Raw genomic sequence first — 17,938 nt, forward strand, 5'->3', positions numbered from 1 at the left:
AGAGTCCCTAGCTTAACAGAATTAATGAATTCTGTGACAAGGCACATAACACTTGTCTTGCAACATAATTTTAGTAGTTAAGTAGTTAATAACTAGTATAGAGTTTAAAGGAAGGAGAGTTATCTTTGGCTAGAAGCAAAACTTCAGAGTAGAGGAAGCGTTAGCACTGGACCTTGAGGGGTAAATGGGATTCCAATAAGCTGATGTTTTTAAGTTCTCTCAATATATCTTTTTTTATTCTCCTGAAGACTATCAGCCAGGGTAAGTTACAGAGCATTGTTATAAGGACATAGAATGTTCCCTTTGTTCAAAAGTATTAAGCCAACTGGAAAGAGTATTAATGTTTTTTAAACTTGAATATAAGAAAGCTAAATATTACTAATTAAATTTGAATTTTTTTAAGTGTTGAACACTTAGCACTTCTGTATTTTTTTTCCAGTTTGCCAGTACTGCTAAATATATGAAGAATACTCCTTATGTTAATGAGGTATCAACTGATGAAGCTCTCCTGAAAAGGTATAGAAAAGAAATAATGGATCTTAAAAAACAATTAGAGGAGGTATGTATGAATCATTTATTTCATTAAATAGAAAGAATCAATTTAGAATGGAGACCTGCCCAAATGCTCAGAGACTATTCATTCCTGAATATCTGAGTTGCTACAACTTAAGTTTTAAATCATTTTTAAACAAGAAGAAATCCACTCATAAAAATTTTAGTTTAATTTACTATAAATTGTAAGATTTGGTTCTTGAAATTATTTTAGATTTTGTTTTTTGTTTCAAAATCTGAGATTATCAAATGGGCCAAGTAGAAGTATTTCTTAAAATTTTTCACAAATACATATGAATTCGGTTAAAAAGAGAAACTACAGAGTTACTTAGAACCACTTTCTGTATTTTCATGTTATCCTGAATTCCTCTTCTAACCCTTAGATTGCAATCTAATAATATAGCATAATTTCTCATTTGTTTTAACCATCATGGACCCCATATTTTGTAAAAAATCATGCATTAGTGATCTTTTTTAAAATGAGCTAAAATATCAAATGGTAATCTTATGAGAACATCTCTGTCTTTACTATCGGACTTCAAGTCTTTGTTTTATGACTTCTGACTATTCATATCTTCTTAGACAATTAATACAGTTATTCTAACAGCATTGTTGTCTTATACATGGTATATAGAATAGTTACATGAGAAGAAATGTGCATTTTATTGTAAGTCTGAGAAATTATTGATTATGGTAACTGCATTTTGATGTTCTGCAGTTAGAGTAAATTTTATTTCACTGAAATTAAAATTCTTATAGTTTATATACAAATGTTATATTTTATTCTTTTATGCTACTTTTAAGGTTTTAAAACTTAACCACATGTATTATTAACATAATCCAATATTGCATTCTATAGGTTTCTTTAGAGACGCGAGCTCAGGCAATGGAAAAAGACCAATTGGCCCAACTTTTGGAAGAAAAAGATTTGCTTCAGAAAGTACAGAATGAGAAAATTGAAAACTTAACACGAATGCTGGTGACCTCTTCTTCCCTCACATCACAACAGGAATTAAAGGTAAAATTAAAAGATGACAGCTTAAACTTGATGTACAGAGAATAGAATTGTTATTTCTATATGTTTATTATGTAGTATGCACTTTCTATCCTTTGATACAATATTTTCAAGAAACCCAGAAGATTTTGTGTTTTCACAGTACCTAAGAGATTCATTAAAAATACCAATTTCTGATTCTCACTTGTAGAGATTCTAATTCAACAAGTTTGGAGTTTATTTAAATAATTTATTTGCAATATGCTGCTTAATAAATTCTAAAGAAACTGGGTGATTGGAAGCCACAGGTTTCTAGAATATGTGGAAATATTATTTTATACTTAAACAGAAATATTAATCTCAGGAAAATTGGTGTAGAATATAAAACAACATAATTGTGTCAATGTAGAGTCTGCTGAAAGAAAATAAAAACAACATAGTGAACAAAATTCTGACTTTGTTTATTGGGGTTTTTTTGTCTGTCTTTAATTGAGTAGGAATTTATTGAATAGACTTTTGGGGGTGTGAGGGTGTCATGGATAAGAGGATGATCTCTGGAGCTAGACTGCCTGGATTTAAATCTGTCATTTCCTAACTCTTGGCCTTAGACAATTTCTTGAATTACTTTGCTGCTTTTTCCTGTGGAAGTAGCAGTGTGGAAGAGCTTGATACTCACCTCATAAGTGTTGTGTGAGGATTAAATGAGATAATAGGTAGAATTAGCTCAACACAGCACTTGCCACACCGCATATTCTCAACTAATGTACGTTATTAATATGAATAAGCATTATGTACATTGGTGTACAGAACACAATCAAGAACTATTGGTTGAGTGGTGAGCAGGAAATAGCCCAAGGAAGGACCTAGAGAAGAATGTTTCAAAAGAGACCTACATGTGCAAAAGCTTGGAGTTGTGAAGAAACATGATACATTCCTTGCACTTAAGATGTTCTAGTAGCAGGGGCGTTTTAAACCCCCTTGAGGGATTTGAATGTGACGTTTTGCTAACAACAAAGAACAGCCTTGCGTGTGACATCAGAATTATAGTTAGGAAAGATGTAGCTGCTGTGCACGTCAGACTGCTTGGGCCTGCAAAGACTGACTCTGGAGTTGGAGTGAATTGGATAAATTGGAGAAGTGTTTGGAAAGTAAACTTAGCAGGACTTTGTGGTTGTTTGGATGTTGAGGGCAGAGAAAGGGAGGAGGAGGTGTCCAGAATGACTTGCAAGCAATTCCTGGCTCCTGGGTAGCTGGTAACAATATTGGTTAAGTTAAGGAACACTGAATAAAGAGCAGTGGAAATGGTGGGTGTTTTATTTGGGATTTCTTTTGTTTGAGATATCAGGCAGTTGAAAATGCAAATGTGTGAATATTAGGTAGAAGATTTGAGATATAAATATCAATTTGGGCATTAACTACTACAGATCCAAATTAAAGTTTGTTCTGGTTGCATATTGAGAGAAGGCAACAGAAGGCAAAGTAACAGAAGGCAAAACTCCAGTTGGGTAAGGCAGAGAAAGAAGAATCTGTAAAGAAGCCCAGGTTTAGCTCTAGAGTTAAGAATAAAACCTAGTGAATATAGTAGCTAAGGGGAGAGAATATTTCAGGGAGGTAGTGTTCAGTGGTGTAATATTCTGCTAAGAAGTTAAATAAAGATGGACAAAAAATTATTTGCATTTGGAAACACAGCTTATTTGCAAACGTGATTTGAGTTATTAAGTAGCAGGGTTGTGAAAGCCATCTTGTAGTGTATTGAGGTGGCCTAGATGGATGAGATCTTGAATATAGTAGAAAGAATTGGACTACCATAGGAGAAACACCTCTTGAATTGGAACAAACACAGAGGAAAGGACAGGCCTCTGTGCAGGTAGTACTCTTAGGAGTTTAGGTTTATACTTTCTTTGTGAAATAGGTTTAATTTTTCTGCTGAGATGGCAGGTGATGGTAGAGTCATAAGTTTACAGAGATACTAAGGGTTTGAAATAGGCTAGCCTTTGTAGGTAATGAAAAAGAAAGCTGACAAGGGGGAAGGGAATATTGCCAAGCAGCATTAAAGATCCTGTTTATCTTGTCAGCCAGTCTTCTGGCTGTGTGGCTCTGGCAGTGCTCAGGAGGCTGATAAAGGTCTTGAACACAGTGTCATTTGAGTGTGCCATGTGGGGTACATGTAAGGGACAGAGAATGGGTCAAATAATTTGAGAACGTTAACCTCAAATTTCAAACATGATTACAGTGATCTATGGAATCTAAGATGATAGGGTGAGAACCAAGAGAGAGATGGCAAAAAAAAAAAAAAAAAAAAAAAAAAAAAAAAAGTCACGCAACAAGGGAACAGAGCTAAATAGCCCCTGATAAGCTAAATAGCTATAGTGGGATTAACTAAATTAATGATTTGGAAGGATAACAACAGTGATAAGAGCAAGAGGTCTAGGTTTATGACTTTCAGATAATGATAAGGTCCAGGTGTGACTTTGGTAGCAACTAGCATTAAACTGAAGGTTATTGGAGGATTTATATATGATGGGGCTTTTGCAGAGCAGGACGTGGAAAGGGCTGGCCATGTCAAGCAGAACAGCACTCAGGCATGACAGTATGCAGTATATTCTGGGGACAACAAGTAATCTTAAGAGGCAATGTGATGGAATGGTTGCATGGAAAGGCTCTGAAGTAATAGACATGGGCTCAGCCACCAATTGGCTATACAACATCACACAACTTCTCCAAACTTGTTGGGCACCCAGCTCATCTGTTAAAAAGATGTAGTAAGGTTGATACTCGATACAAGTATCATCTCATCTTATTTGACTCTCAACAACCTTAGGGTTGTGTATTTCAGATGTGATTACAACCCTAGGGTTGCTGAGAGAGTCAAATAAGATGAGATGATACTTGCACTGAGTAAAGAGACGAGAAGAATGGTGACTGTGAAACCTGGAAAAACTACTTAAGAGGCAGGCACAGGAAGAGAAACCAGAGTGAGTAGTAAGTATAGCAGCTGGGTAAGGAAAGAACCAGGAGATGGGTCCCTGAAGTGCTGAGGAAGGAGTGGATAAATCATGAGGACAAAGTAGGAAATAAAGAAAACTGTAGTTAGCGTGAAGTGAAGAGTCAAGAGTTTGATTTTTTTTTTTTAAAGCAATATCCTTAGACTAGTAAAAATTTAAACTAGGCTTAATAAGAATTCTACCAAGTCAATGGTTTTCAAAAATAGAAACTAGTTCCCTTGTTTTATTATGTTTGAATACAAATCTATATGACATAATTTTAATTTCTTCCTAGGCTAAAAGAAAACGAAGAGTTACTTGGTGTCTTGGCAAAATTAACAAAATGAAGAACTCAAACTATGTAGATCAATTTAATATGCCAACAAATATAACAACAAAAACCCACAAGCTGTCTATAAATGTATTAGGAGAAATTGATGAATGTGAGTGCTTTTTTCAAGTGGAACTATGTTTGATTATAAAAGCATCCTTATAAAGGGAAACTATGTTTATAGCTCAGTTAATGTGATAAACATGTTTAAATACTGTGTATTTCACATGTGATTACAATGGAGATTATTATTTAAAATAAGTAATTATAAAAATACAAAAAAATTAGCTGTGCGTGGTTGCAGGCACCTGTAATCCCAGCTACTTGGGAGGCTGAGGCAGGAGAATCACTTGAAACTGGGAGGCGGAGCTTGCAGTGAGCCAAGATCCATTGCACTCCAGCCTGGGTGACAAGAGTGAAACTGTCTCAAAAATAAATAAATAAATATAAAGTAATCATAAGTTCTTTACTCTGATTCTCTTAAGAATGATGCACTAGTTGGAACACACGTGAGACAGGTGTTTTTATTTTTGTTCTAATTATTCAATTAAATTACTAGTTATATGGCATCTGCCTTTGCTAATCTTAAAAGAGTGGCATTGACATAGGAATCTGTTTCAAAATTATTTCTTCAATAGTACAGTCTGTTGGGGGGGCATTTAAAATCTACTTACAATGATCAAATCTCAAATTCAGAATTTGTCCTTTTAACCTGTATTTCATTAAGGATCCTGAATTGTGTCACTAATTCCAACCAGTGGTCATCTTAATTCATACAATAATATAAATCACCGTATCTATTAATGTACTTTTGGTATTCATACTCTGAGAACATATTAGTTAATTTGAAGTTCTTAGTATCTCTGATAAGAATTTTTTTAGTAATCTTTAATTTGACTTAGGAAATTTGGTAAACATGTTTATGGACAATTTTTTTTTCTCTAATTATAGCTGTCTGTTCAGAGTCTGATGTTTTCAGTAACACTCTTGATACATTAAATGAGATAGAATGGAATCCAGCAACAAAGCTACTAAATCAGGTAACAATGTATTTTACAGCATATAATGCTTTTACTCTTTTTAAAATTCTTTTGTTATTAGATATTGTTGTTACTTGTTCTCATTTAATTTCAGTAATGATTTTGGCTCTAATGAAGGGTTCTCTCTTTACATTTCTACTTTATAACCATCAGGCACCTAGAGGAAGACTGAAAATTTCATAAGGCAGACATGTGCTAGCAGCTAAACCTTTGCTTCTACCTCTTTACTAGCAGATCTTAGTATTCATGATGTTTGTAAAGTTTCTGTTTTGCCTTGGTAAACTTCATGAGGGTGACAAGACTGATTTTGAAAGTGTCAATTGTCAGGCATTTATACTGTTTAGAATAATACATCAGGGAGAGGTAATTTTGGTGAATACATCAGTAAGTTTAGATTCCTTGTTTACTTTGTATATTGCTTGTGTTTAAAGATGTATAGTTGTATAAAGTAGTAAAGAAATTTTCATTTGAATTTTAGAATATAATTGCAGTGCTCCTTATTATTGTTAGTTAATTCCTATGAAGTATTATTGACAAAGTGTTTTTGTGTTCCTAAGACATACATTAGAAGTTTCTTGGGTTTTTTTTACAATCTCTGGTGTAGAAAAGTATCTTTTTAACTCATGGTTTATCTCTTTTCTTATAATAATATAGAAAATAGAAATAGGCCTCTTTAAGTATAGTAAAACAGTTATCATTAGCTTTAGAAGTCAATAAATAATATCTCTGTTTCCATTCTTGAATTCAGAAGCATCAGAGACATAAAATAGGATTTAGTTAGATTGGGGAATTAAATTATCAGTTTTATTACTGAGGAGCTTGAGGATTTACGATCAAAATTTCCTGTCAGGCACAGGCAAACATACAATTTATTGATATATTTTTAAAATTCTCCTTCTTTCAAAATAATCTATTCTAACTTAGCTAGTTTGCCAAAATGTAGACCTTTAGAAAGATATCAAATCAAAGTTAAATTAGTTATTTAAATAATCCAAATTTTGTTAAGGAAACAAAAAATATATGAATTTTCTGATTGGAAAATCTGTTCTTGTTTATAATAGGAGAATATAGAAAGTGAGTTGAACTCACTTCGTGCTGACTATGATAATCTGGTATTAGACTATGAACAACTACGAACAGAAAAAGAAGAAATGGAATTGAAATTAAAAGAAAAGAATGATTTGGATGAATTTGAGGCTCTAGAAAGAAAAACTAAAAAAGATCAAGAGGTAAGAGAGACAGAAATGTAAAACTAAACTAAAAGCCTACTTTTAAAAGTAGTATTCTCTTTTTTCTATAATGTAAGCTTTTTTATATTTTTTTAAATGTACAGATAACATTTTATGTGTTTATTGTATACAACATGATGTATGATGTTTTGAAGTATATATACATTGTGGAATGGTTAAATCTAGCTATCAAATGTACTACCTCACATAGTTAAATTGTTTTTGTGGTGATAGCACATAATATCCACAAATTTTATGTTTTTTAAGAGTACAATACCTTGTCTTTAACTATAGTCACCTTGCTGTACAATAGAGCTGTTGAAGTCTATTCCTGCTATCTGTCGTTATGTCATCTGACCAAGATTTCCCCATTTCCTTCTCTCTGCTAAACACCCCAGCCTCTGATAACCACCATTATGCTTTCTACTTCTAAGAGATCAGCTTTTTAAGATTCTGCATATGAAATCATGCAGTATTTGTCTTTCTGTGCCTGGTTTATAATGTCCTTTGGGTTCATCCATGTTGTTCCAAATGGTAGGATGCTAGGATTTCTTTCTTTCTTTTTTTTTTTTTAATAGCTGAAGAATATTCTATTGTGACTTTATACCAAATTTTCTTTATCCGTTCCTCTGTTGGTAGACTTTTAGGTTGGTTCCATATCTTGGCTGTTGTGGAAGGTGCTGCAGTAAATGTGGGAATGCAGATATTTCTTGGACATACTCATTTAATTTCCTTTGGGTATATACCCAGTGGTAGGACTGCTGGATCTTATGGTAGTTCTATTTTTGCTTTGTTGAGGAACCCTCATACTCTTTTCTGTATATTTCCACCAACAGTGTAAAAGGATTCCCTTTTGTCCACATCCTTGCCAAGAAGTTCTTTTCTGCCTTCTTGGTAAGCCATTCTGATTGGGATGAGGCAGTACCTCACTGTGGTTTTGATTTGCATATCCTTGATTATTAGTAATACTGAACTTTTTTTTCATCTATCTGTTGGCTATGTGTATGTCTTCTTTAGAGAAATGTCTGTTCAGGTCTTTTGCCTATATTTTAATTGGGTTGTTTGGGGGTTTTTTTGCTATTGAGTTGTTTGAGTTTCTTATATATTTTGGATATTAACCATATGTCAGATGTATAGTTTGCAAATATTTCTGCCATTCTGTAGGTTGTCTCTTTATTGATGATTTCCTTTTACTTTAGTTGTAATTCCATTTATTTATTTTTGGTCTTTTTGGTTGTGCTTTTGAGGTCTTATCCAAAAATTCCTTGTCCTGACCAATGTTCTGAAGCATTTCCCCTATCTTGTTTTCTAGTAGTTTCATAGTTTCAAGTCTTAATATTTACATCCTTAACTCATTCTGAATTGATTCTTATATATCATGAGAGACAGGAGATCTAGTTTCTTTCTTCAACATATAGATATTCATTCAGTTTTCCCAGCACCACTATTGAAGAAAGACTATCCTTTCCCCAACATATGTTCTTGGTACTTTTGTCAAAAATCAGTTGGCTGTATATGCGTGGATTTATTTCTGGGTTCTCTGTTCTATTGGCCTGTTGTCTGTTTCTATGCCAGTAGCATGTTATTTTGGTTACTATACTTTTGTAATATATTTTGGAGGCAGATGGTATGATGCCTCCAGATTTGCTCTTTTTGCTCAAGATTGCTTTGGCTATACAGGGTCTTTTGGGGTTCCATACGAATGTGAGGATTGTTTTTAATCTACTTTTGCGAAGAATGTCCTTGGTATTTTGATAGATATCGCATTACATCTGTGGATCACTTTGGACAATATGGACATCGTAACAATATTCTTCCAGTCCATGAACATGCATATCTTTCCATTTGTGTTCTTCAATTTCTTTCATTAATGATTTATAGTTTTCATTTGAGAGACACCTCAAATTCATTTCATTTTCTGACACCTCCTTGGTTACATTTATTTCTAGGTATTTTTTTTGGTAATAAATGAGATTTTTTTCTTTGTGTCATTTTTAGATAGTTTGCTATTAACATATAGTGATACTACTGTTTTTTTATGCTGATTTTGTATCCTGCAACTTTACTGAGTTTTATTAGTTGTAACAGTTTTGGATGGATTCCTTAGGGTTTTCTGTATATAGGATCATATCATCTACAAATAGAGACAATTTAACTTCCTCCTTTCCTATTATGTTTTATTTTTCTCTTTTGCTGAATAGCTCTAGCTAGAACTTCCAGTACTATGTTGAATAAAAGTGGCAAAAGGGAACATCCTTATCCTGTTCCTGATCTTAGAGTAAAAGGCTTTCAGCTTTTCCCCATTTGGTATTACATTAGCAGTGGGTTCATTGTATGTGGCCTTCTATACCTAATTAAGAGTTTTTATCATGAAGAGGTATTGAACTCTGTCATGATTTTTCTGCATCTGTTGAAGTGATTGTATGACTTTTTTTCATTGTTTTGTTAATGTGGTATGTCATGTTTGTTGATTTGTTTATGTTGAACCATTCTTGTATTCCTGGGATAAATCCCACTTTATCATGGTGAATTATCTTTTAAATGTGCTGTTAAATTCAGTTTTGTAGTATTTTGTTCACGGTTTTTCCATTTGTTCTTCAGTGATATTGGCCTGTAGTTTTCCTTTTTTGTCTATTTCTGGTATCAGTGTAATGCTGGCCTCATAGAATAAGTTAGGAAAAATTCCTTCCTCTTCAATTTTTTGAAATACTTTGAGAAGAATTAGTATTAGTTCTTCTGTAACTATTGGTAGAATTCAGCAGTGATGCGATCAGGTCCAGGGCCTTTCTTTGATAGGAGACTTTTTATTACTGATTCAAGTCTCCTTTCTCATTACTGGCCTGTTCAGGTTTTCTATTTATTCATAATTCAATCTTGCGAGGTAATGTGGTACAGGAATTCATTTCTTCTAGATTTTTCAATTTATTGGCATATAATTATTCATACTAGTCTCATGATTCTTTGTATTTCTGTGTTATCAATTGTAATGTCACCTTTTTTATCTCTGATTTTATTTATTTGAGTCAGCTTTTTTACCTAGTCTAGCTAAAGGTTTGTTGAATTTGTTTATTTAAAAAAAAAAAAAAAAACAAAACTCTTTATTTTGTGGATTTTTTTATGTCCCTATTTTATTTCAGCTCTCATCTTTATTCTTTCCATTTGCTAATTTAGGGTTTAGTTTGTTCTTGTTTTTCTAATTCTTCGAGGTAATAGTTTAGGTAGTTTGAGATCTTTCCTCTTTTTTGGTGTAGGTGTTTATTACTATAAATTTCTCTTTTAGAACTGCTTTTGCTGCATCCTATACGTTTTGGTATATTGTGTTTCCATTTTCATTTGTCTTAACTTTTTTAAATTACTCTTTTAATTCATTAACCCAGTGATTGTTCAGGAGCATGTTTAATTAATATTTCCATAGTTTCTGCTATTATTGATTTCTAGTTTTATGTCATTGTGGTCAGAAAAGATACTTGATATAATTTTGATTTTAAATTTTTTAAGACTGTTTTTGTGGCCTAACGTATTATCTGTCTTAGAGAATGTTCCATGTGCAGTTGATGAGAATGTGTTTTCTGCAGCTGTTAAATGGAATGTTCTGTAAACATCTGTTAGGTCTCTTTGATCTAGACTGCAGTTTAAATCTGCTATTTCTTTGTTGATTTTCTGTCTGAATAATCTGTCCATTGCTGAAAGTGTAGTTTCGAAATCCTCTATTATTATTGTGTTGCAGTCTCTCTTCCTTCAGATTATTGTTATTTGTTTTATATATTTTCTGCCATGTTCAGTGTGCATATGTATTTACAATTGTTGTAACATCTTGCTGAGTTGACCCCTTTATCATTATGTAATGACCTTGTCTCCTTTTACACTTTTTGATGTAAAGTCTATTTTAGCTGATATAAGTATAGCTTCTCCTGCTGTCTTTCAATTTCAGTTTGCATGAAATATCTTTTTCCACCCCTTCCTTTCCATCTATTTGTATCCTTATAGGTGAAGTTAATCTCTTCAGGCAGCATATAATTGGATTTTGTAGTCCATTTAACTACTCTGTCTTATAATTGGAGAATCAATCCATTTACATTGATAGGTAGGAACTATTGATAGGTAGGAAATTACTACTTCCATTTTGCTAATTGTTTTCTATTTGTTTTTTAGATCCTTTTATCTTATTTTACTGTCTTCCTTATTGGCTAAATTATTGTCTCTGATAGTATGTTTTGACACCTTTTTATTTTTAGTGTATTTATTATAGACTTTTTTCCTTTGTGGTTACCATCAGGCTTACAAGAAAGTCTTACAGTTATGGCAGGTTATTTTAAACTGATAACAGATTATCATTGATTACTAAACAAACAAACTCCACACTTGATCTCCTTCCACCTTCTGAATATTTGATGTTCTAAGTTTCGATGTCACAACTGTTTTCCCTCAGTACTTTGACTGGATCATTGCACTCCCTCCTGGCCTGTGAGATTCCTTTTTGTTGTTGTTGTTGTTGTTGTTGTTTAATTATACTTTAAGTTCTGGGGTACATGTGCAGAACATGCAGGTTTGTTACATAGGTATACGCATGCCATGGTGGTTTGCTGCACCCATCAACCTGTCAATTACATTAGGTATTTCTCCTCATGCTATCCCTCCCCTAGCCCCCCAGTCCCCAATAGGCCCCAGTGTGTGATGTTCCCCTCCCTGTGTCCATGTGTTCTCATTGTTCAACTCCCACTTATGAGTGAGAACGTGTGGTGTTTGGTTTTCTGTTCTTGTGTTAGTTTGCTGAGAATGATGGTTTCTAGCTTCATCCATGTCCCTACAAAAGACATGAACTCATCCTTTTTTATGGCTGCATAATATTCCATGGTGTATATGTGACACATTTCCTTTATCTAGTCTATCATTGATGGGCATTTGGGTTGGTTCCAAGTCTTTGCTATTGTGAACAATGCTGCAATAAATGTATGTGTGCATGTGTCTTTATAGTAGAATGATTTATAATCCTTTGGGTATATACTCAGTAATGGGCTTGCTGAGTCAAATGTTATTTCTAGTTGTAGATCCTTGAGGAATTGCCACACTGTCTTCCACAATGTTAAACTAATTTACACTCCCACCAACAGTGTAAAAGTATTCCTATTTCTCCACATCCTCTCCAGCATCTGTTGTTTCCTGACTTTTTAGTGATCCTAGCCTGTGAGATTTCTGCTTAGAAGTCTGCTCCTAACCATAATGGAACTCCCTTCTATGTTATTTGCCTCTTTACTCTTGCTACTTTGCTGCTTTTAGGATTTTCTCTTTGTCTTTGACTTTTGAGTTTGAATATAATATGTCTTAGGGCAGGGTCATTTAGATTGAATCTGATTGGTAACTTTTGACCTTCCTATATGTGAATATGTATTGCTTTCTTCAGGTTTGGGAATTTTCTGCTATTATTTCTTTAAATAAGCTTTCTGTCCTGTTGTCTTTACTTGAACTGCAGTGACCCAAATATTTGTTTTTTGATTTTGTCCCATAAGCTTCATTTCTTTTCATTTTTTTTTTGCTTTCTGATTCTATATTTTCAAATAGCCTGTCTCAAACTCACAAATTCTTCTCCATGATCAATTCTTCTGTTGATGTTCTTTATTGCATTTTTCATTTTGTTCATTGTATTTTCTTGCTCTAGGATTTCTGTTTGGTTTTTTTATTATTTCAGTCTCCCTGATAAATTTCTGGATTGTTTCTCTACGTTTTCTTGAAGTTTGCTGAGCTCGCTTAAAATAACTCTTTTGAATTATTTGGCAGATTATACATCTCCATCTTTTAGGATCAGTCACCAGTACCTTACCTTGTGCATTTGGTGACATCATTTTTCCCTGATCATGATACTTGTGGTCACGCAGCAGTGTCTGCACATTTAAGACAAATTTAGCTGTTTATTTTAGTCTTCACCATCTTTATAAGGTCTTTTCAAGATCCATAGTATGACTGAGGTCAGCGTGATATCCTGCTGAGGCACTACTGGACACCTTTCTCTATAGGTCCCCAGGTGGGCAGAGCTGTTCTTATTCTACAGATGACAGGGGTCAGTATCAAGATCCAGGGCCATTTGAGAATCTGCTGATGGACAAGGGTTGCAAAACCTGCCACAGGGACTTTGATACATCTGTCTCCCGGTAGGATTCTGGCTTAGTGAAACCATTCTCAGACTATCGCTAGGAGAAACTGAAACCAAGCTTCAGAGTTAATTCAGAATGTGCTATGGAACCAATGTTGGTAAGCTTAAACTGGTAGCACCAGCAGTCAAGACTCCCAGCAGTTCCTTATGCAGGGAGGATTGCTTGCATTCTGTAGCTGGGGCAGTCAAGGTTCTTTCCAGAACTGCTATGTGATGGAAGCCAGCAGGCCTGTCCTACACAGGCAGGATAACTGCCAGGCTGCAGTAGAGAGGGACTGCAGTCAAGACAAGACCCCTTTAGGATCTATTATGGAAAAGATGCATCAAGCCTATCCTGGTGGCTGGGGCAGGTGCTTCACCCAGCAGTTCCCAAAACAGTCGAGATAGCTTCCTGACTGCAGCAAAGAGGCATTGAAGCTGAGACAGGGCCCGTTCAGGATCTATTGTGGGATGGAGGACTACAAGCCTGTCCCAGTGGCTTAGACAGGTTCATCTCTTGGCAGTTCTCTGTGTGGGTGGGAGCAGAGAGGCTGCAGCAGGGAAGGGCTAGAACCAATACATGTCTCTTTCAGAATCTGCTATGGGACAGAGGCCGACAAGCCTATCCTGGTGGCTCAGATGGGCATGTTCCCTTCTGGGTCCTTGTGCAAGCAGTACTAAGCTAGGACTACAGCTTGAAGAGGGCAGGAGCCAAGTGACAGGCTAACATTTGGGTCCACTGCCAAGACCAATGTCAACAGGCAAAAGAGCCCATCTGCCGAGACCCTAGAGTGTGTGATTCCTCCCGGACCCCTTGACAGAGAGTTTTGGTTGCAGGCTCTGGGCCAAACAGGGCTGTAGCTAAGTCCTTCAAGGAATGGGACCATTTCTGCATATAAACCTGGGAGCACAATTAGCAGGACTTCCACCTGGGTGTTGGTATACACTCTCAAAAACAACACTTCTAAGTCTTGAGTTCTACTGGGGTTTTGCAACCTCCTACCTGAATCCAAAGGCTCCCACAAAAAGACTTGTCTGTAATAGGTACAGAATTCTTGTTGTTTTGGGGGGATATGAACAGGTGACATCCTAGTCTGTCATCTTCTTGACATCACTCAGAAGTATTGTCTTAAAGATATTTTTTTTCTAAGATTGAGGTGTTGAAGATCTAACCATTTTTCATATGTAAATACAATTTAGAAAATTTAAGAAATATTTTCTTCATTTATATTTTAAAAATAGTTAAATCATATTTGTTTCCCTGGTGCTTATGCAAGAGAAGAAGGAATTAAAAGCATCTGTGGGAAGGTTTGGTGTGTCTGCCTCTTGATGGATTTGTCTTGAAATTGTTTCCTTATAGTTTGTATATTACATTTTATTGAGCATACATAAATGCTACCTAGAGCATAGCCGTTTCCTACTGAGATCAGTATGAATTTTAATATCTAGATGACTGTTTTATATATGGATGCTACATATTAATGGATTTCTTTTTCTTTAGAAAGTATGTTTCTAAATAATTAAAACATTAGAATAGATAGAGAAGCTAATTTTATACATTTTGCTTTTCCTTCTCCATCTAAGAGAGTTATATGAAAATTAGTATAACTAATACTAGTTTTAATGGAATTTTTAGAAACAGATCACTCATTTTCTAAGTATAAAATATTAGACTACATGTTAAGAGAACTTAATCCAGAAACCATTAGACTTTAGGGACTCAGAAATTGTCCAAAAGATTAAAAGGAGTTATTAGTGCAAAGTGTCCTTAACCTAGAGGCCACAGATGCTGTGAAATTATTTTGCAGAATTTTTCAATGCATTTTCATTTTTCTGGAACAAGAATCTGTAGTTGTTATCAGGCTTGCGAAATGATTCATGAACGCCTCCCTTCAAAAAAAAAATAAGACCCAGTGTTTTATGTAGTTAAAAGATGAATTAATTTGCAGCTACTTTTCAGACTTCTATGTGGCTAGCCCAAAAGGCCATGATCCTTTTTTCTTAATATCATTGTTCAGTTTCTCAATCTCTTTTCTTTTTTAAAGGAAAAAAGAATTCTATGCCAAAGCTATTATTTCCATTCTACCTACAAATTAAAATTATTTCTTCATTTCATAGATATTATATTCAAAGAGGTAAAAGTCTGTAAGTTCTCCACAGGGTTTCATTTAACTTGTTTTAAAATGCATATTAATGAAGTGCAAAATGTCATGCATGACAAAACCATTGAACTTTAATCAATAAAACTAGGTTTTATCAAAGGGACTGGCTTAGTGTCATCATTAAGAACATGGTCTCCAGAGTGAAATTGCCTGGATTTAAGCCCCAGTTTTGCCACTTATAAACTCACCGCAGATCCAATCCTATTACGAATTATTGCCAAGGCCTTGGGCAAGTCATTGAATCTCAGGGCTTCCTGTATTTCTCCACCCTTGAAGTAGAGACCAGGTGCTCACCAAGGTCCCTTCTGACTTTAAAATTTCATCTAATTTTTATATGTTTTTTATATGTAATATTAACATGACATAAAACTAACTTTTAGGATAAATGGCAATAATTTCTCTAATATTTTTCTCACATCACTAATATATTAATAAGAAAAATTGAAGCTTATTGAATTGAGTCAACACAGAGAAGGATTACAAAAATACCACAGAATATATGACATGTATCACACTGCAGTTTTTCTTCCATTTTAACCACAGTTGAGGGAGAAAAAATCCTACTCCCTTCTTTTTAAATTTATTTTTCTTTGTTTTTCTTTTTAACAAAACACTCAGCTTTCTAATCTAAAAAATATATAATTAAAAAACTTTTTCTTTATAGAGACGGGGGTCTTGCCATGTTGGCCAGGCTAGTCTCACACTCCCGGGCTCAAGTGATCTGCTCACCTGAGCCTCCCAAAGTGCTAGGACTACATGTGTGAGCCACTGCTCTAGGCCTTTTATTTTTAATTAGACACAAATTTTAAGGTTACTTAAAAGATTATGTAATAAAAACTTATCCTGTTCAAAAACAGTTTTGCAGTATCTAGTCCATGTTAAAAATATAAGTCTATGTGTATGTAGCAAAATATGTTCCAAAACCTACATGTTGGGGAAAGGTGTAGCTAAAAGGGAATAAAAGTCAAATTATGGCCTTAGGACATGGAGTCATTTCCCTGGTTTTCCTAAAGCTTTTATCAAAATCCTCACCCAAGTTGTATATAATTTTCTAGTGGGAATATAGTAGTAACATGAGATGCTTAAATAGTATGTGTTAGAGGGAGAATGGGAAATGTCAAGTATCACAATACTCAAGGAATAAGAAAAATCTTTACCATCTACGTATTTTAACTTGGTGTATTTAATTTTATACTTTTTACTGCTTGGAGATTTAAGTTAAATATTTCATTTTACCTACTGACAATTACCATTTAAATCTGCAATGTAAATAGTATTTATGCAATTTAAATGGTAGCAATGGATTAACTATAGATCAGATCATATGTTTTTATTTTTACAAAAGCTAATTATTTTCTGTGTATAAGAACCAGTACCTAAGATAAAGTGCTATTTCAAATAAGAAGTAGGAAAATTTTCTTTTCTGAATGAGTATTCTTTAAATGCTTTCATTTTCTATGGCTGTACTACCCTGAATGTACCCAATCTCTTTTAAGTATTTTTAAAAGTTAGGATTGATTTTTGATTCTTCCTTATTGGTAAATGTGATTTTCTTTCACAGAAGTTAAAAATAGGGAAGAAAAGGTAAAAGATGGAGCCAATTTAAATTAAAAGCAGTACAAATGTCTAAGACTGTGCTCTACAGTGGGGTAGCCACTAACCATATGTGGCAATTAAGCACTTGAAATGGGACCAGTCTGAATTGGCCTAAGTGTATAAAAAAGAATGTAAAATCGTTCATTTTTTTATATTGATTACCTAAAGAAACATGTCAGATGGATTACCTGAAGAAACATTTTGGAAGAAATTTTTTTCATATATTTGATTAAATAAAATATGTTATCAAAGTTAATTCTGCCTTTTTCTTTTTATGTTTAATGTGCCTACTAGGACATTTTAAATTACATATGTGTCTGACATTATGTTTCTCTTGGATAGCGCTGACCTGAAATAGTAATGTCAACACTTGCACTAGTCTGAAATTTAAAACTAGTCAGGACTCAGTTAAACATCCAGAAAATATTTAAATAAGACACTATTTTCTTTTTTTCTTTTTTTTTTTTTTTTTTTTTTTGAGACGAGGTCTTGCTCTGTCGCCCAGGCTAGAGTGCAATGGCCGGATCTCAGCCCACTGCAAGCTCTGCCTCCCGGGTTTACGCCATTTTCCTGCCTCAGCCTCCCGAGTAGCGGGGACTACAGGCGCCCGCCACCTCGCCTGGCTAGTGTTTTGTATTTTTTAGTAGAGACGGGGTTTCACCATGTTAGCCAGGATGGTCTTGATCTCCTGACCTCGTGATCCGCACGTCTCGGCCTCCCAAAGTGCTGGGATTACAGGCTTGAGCCACCACGCCCGGCCTAAGATACTATTTTCAAGCCCCTTACGTAGTATTAGAATGTACTTTTACTTTGTAAGTGCTCATCTGATTATGAAGATTAAATAATTACAGGGAAAATGTTTATCTTGGTTATGTGTGGTTTACTTGTTTTCAACAAACTTTTTAGTACTCGGATATTTAATG

General features: G+C 34.4%; 1 protein-coding gene across 8 annotated transcripts in view; it reads left to right on the forward strand.

Annotated features, from left to right (window-relative positions):
• The window catches only part of CENPE (centromere protein E), an 87,158-nt gene that overhangs the window by 11,974 nt on the left and 57,246 nt on the right, over positions 1–17,938 (forward strand). For all 8 annotated transcript variants that reach the window (XM_050791892.1, XM_050791895.1, XM_050791894.1 and 5 more), the window contains exons 12-16: positions 440–559; positions 1,412–1,570; positions 4,826–4,973; positions 5,813–5,901; positions 6,963–7,130. In XM_050791892.1, coding sequence (XP_050647849.1) covers positions 440–559; positions 1,412–1,570; positions 4,826–4,973; positions 5,813–5,901; positions 6,963–7,130 — 684 coding nt within the window. The remainder of the gene's footprint in view (positions 1–439; positions 560–1,411; positions 1,571–4,825; positions 4,974–5,812; positions 5,902–6,962; positions 7,131–17,938) is intronic.

Source organism: Macaca thibetana, chromosome 5 (genome assembly GCF_024542745.1).
Source record: "Macaca thibetana thibetana isolate TM-01 chromosome 5, ASM2454274v1, whole genome shotgun sequence".
NCBI classification, from domain to species: Eukaryota; Metazoa; Chordata; class Mammalia; order Primates; family Cercopithecidae; genus Macaca; species Macaca thibetana.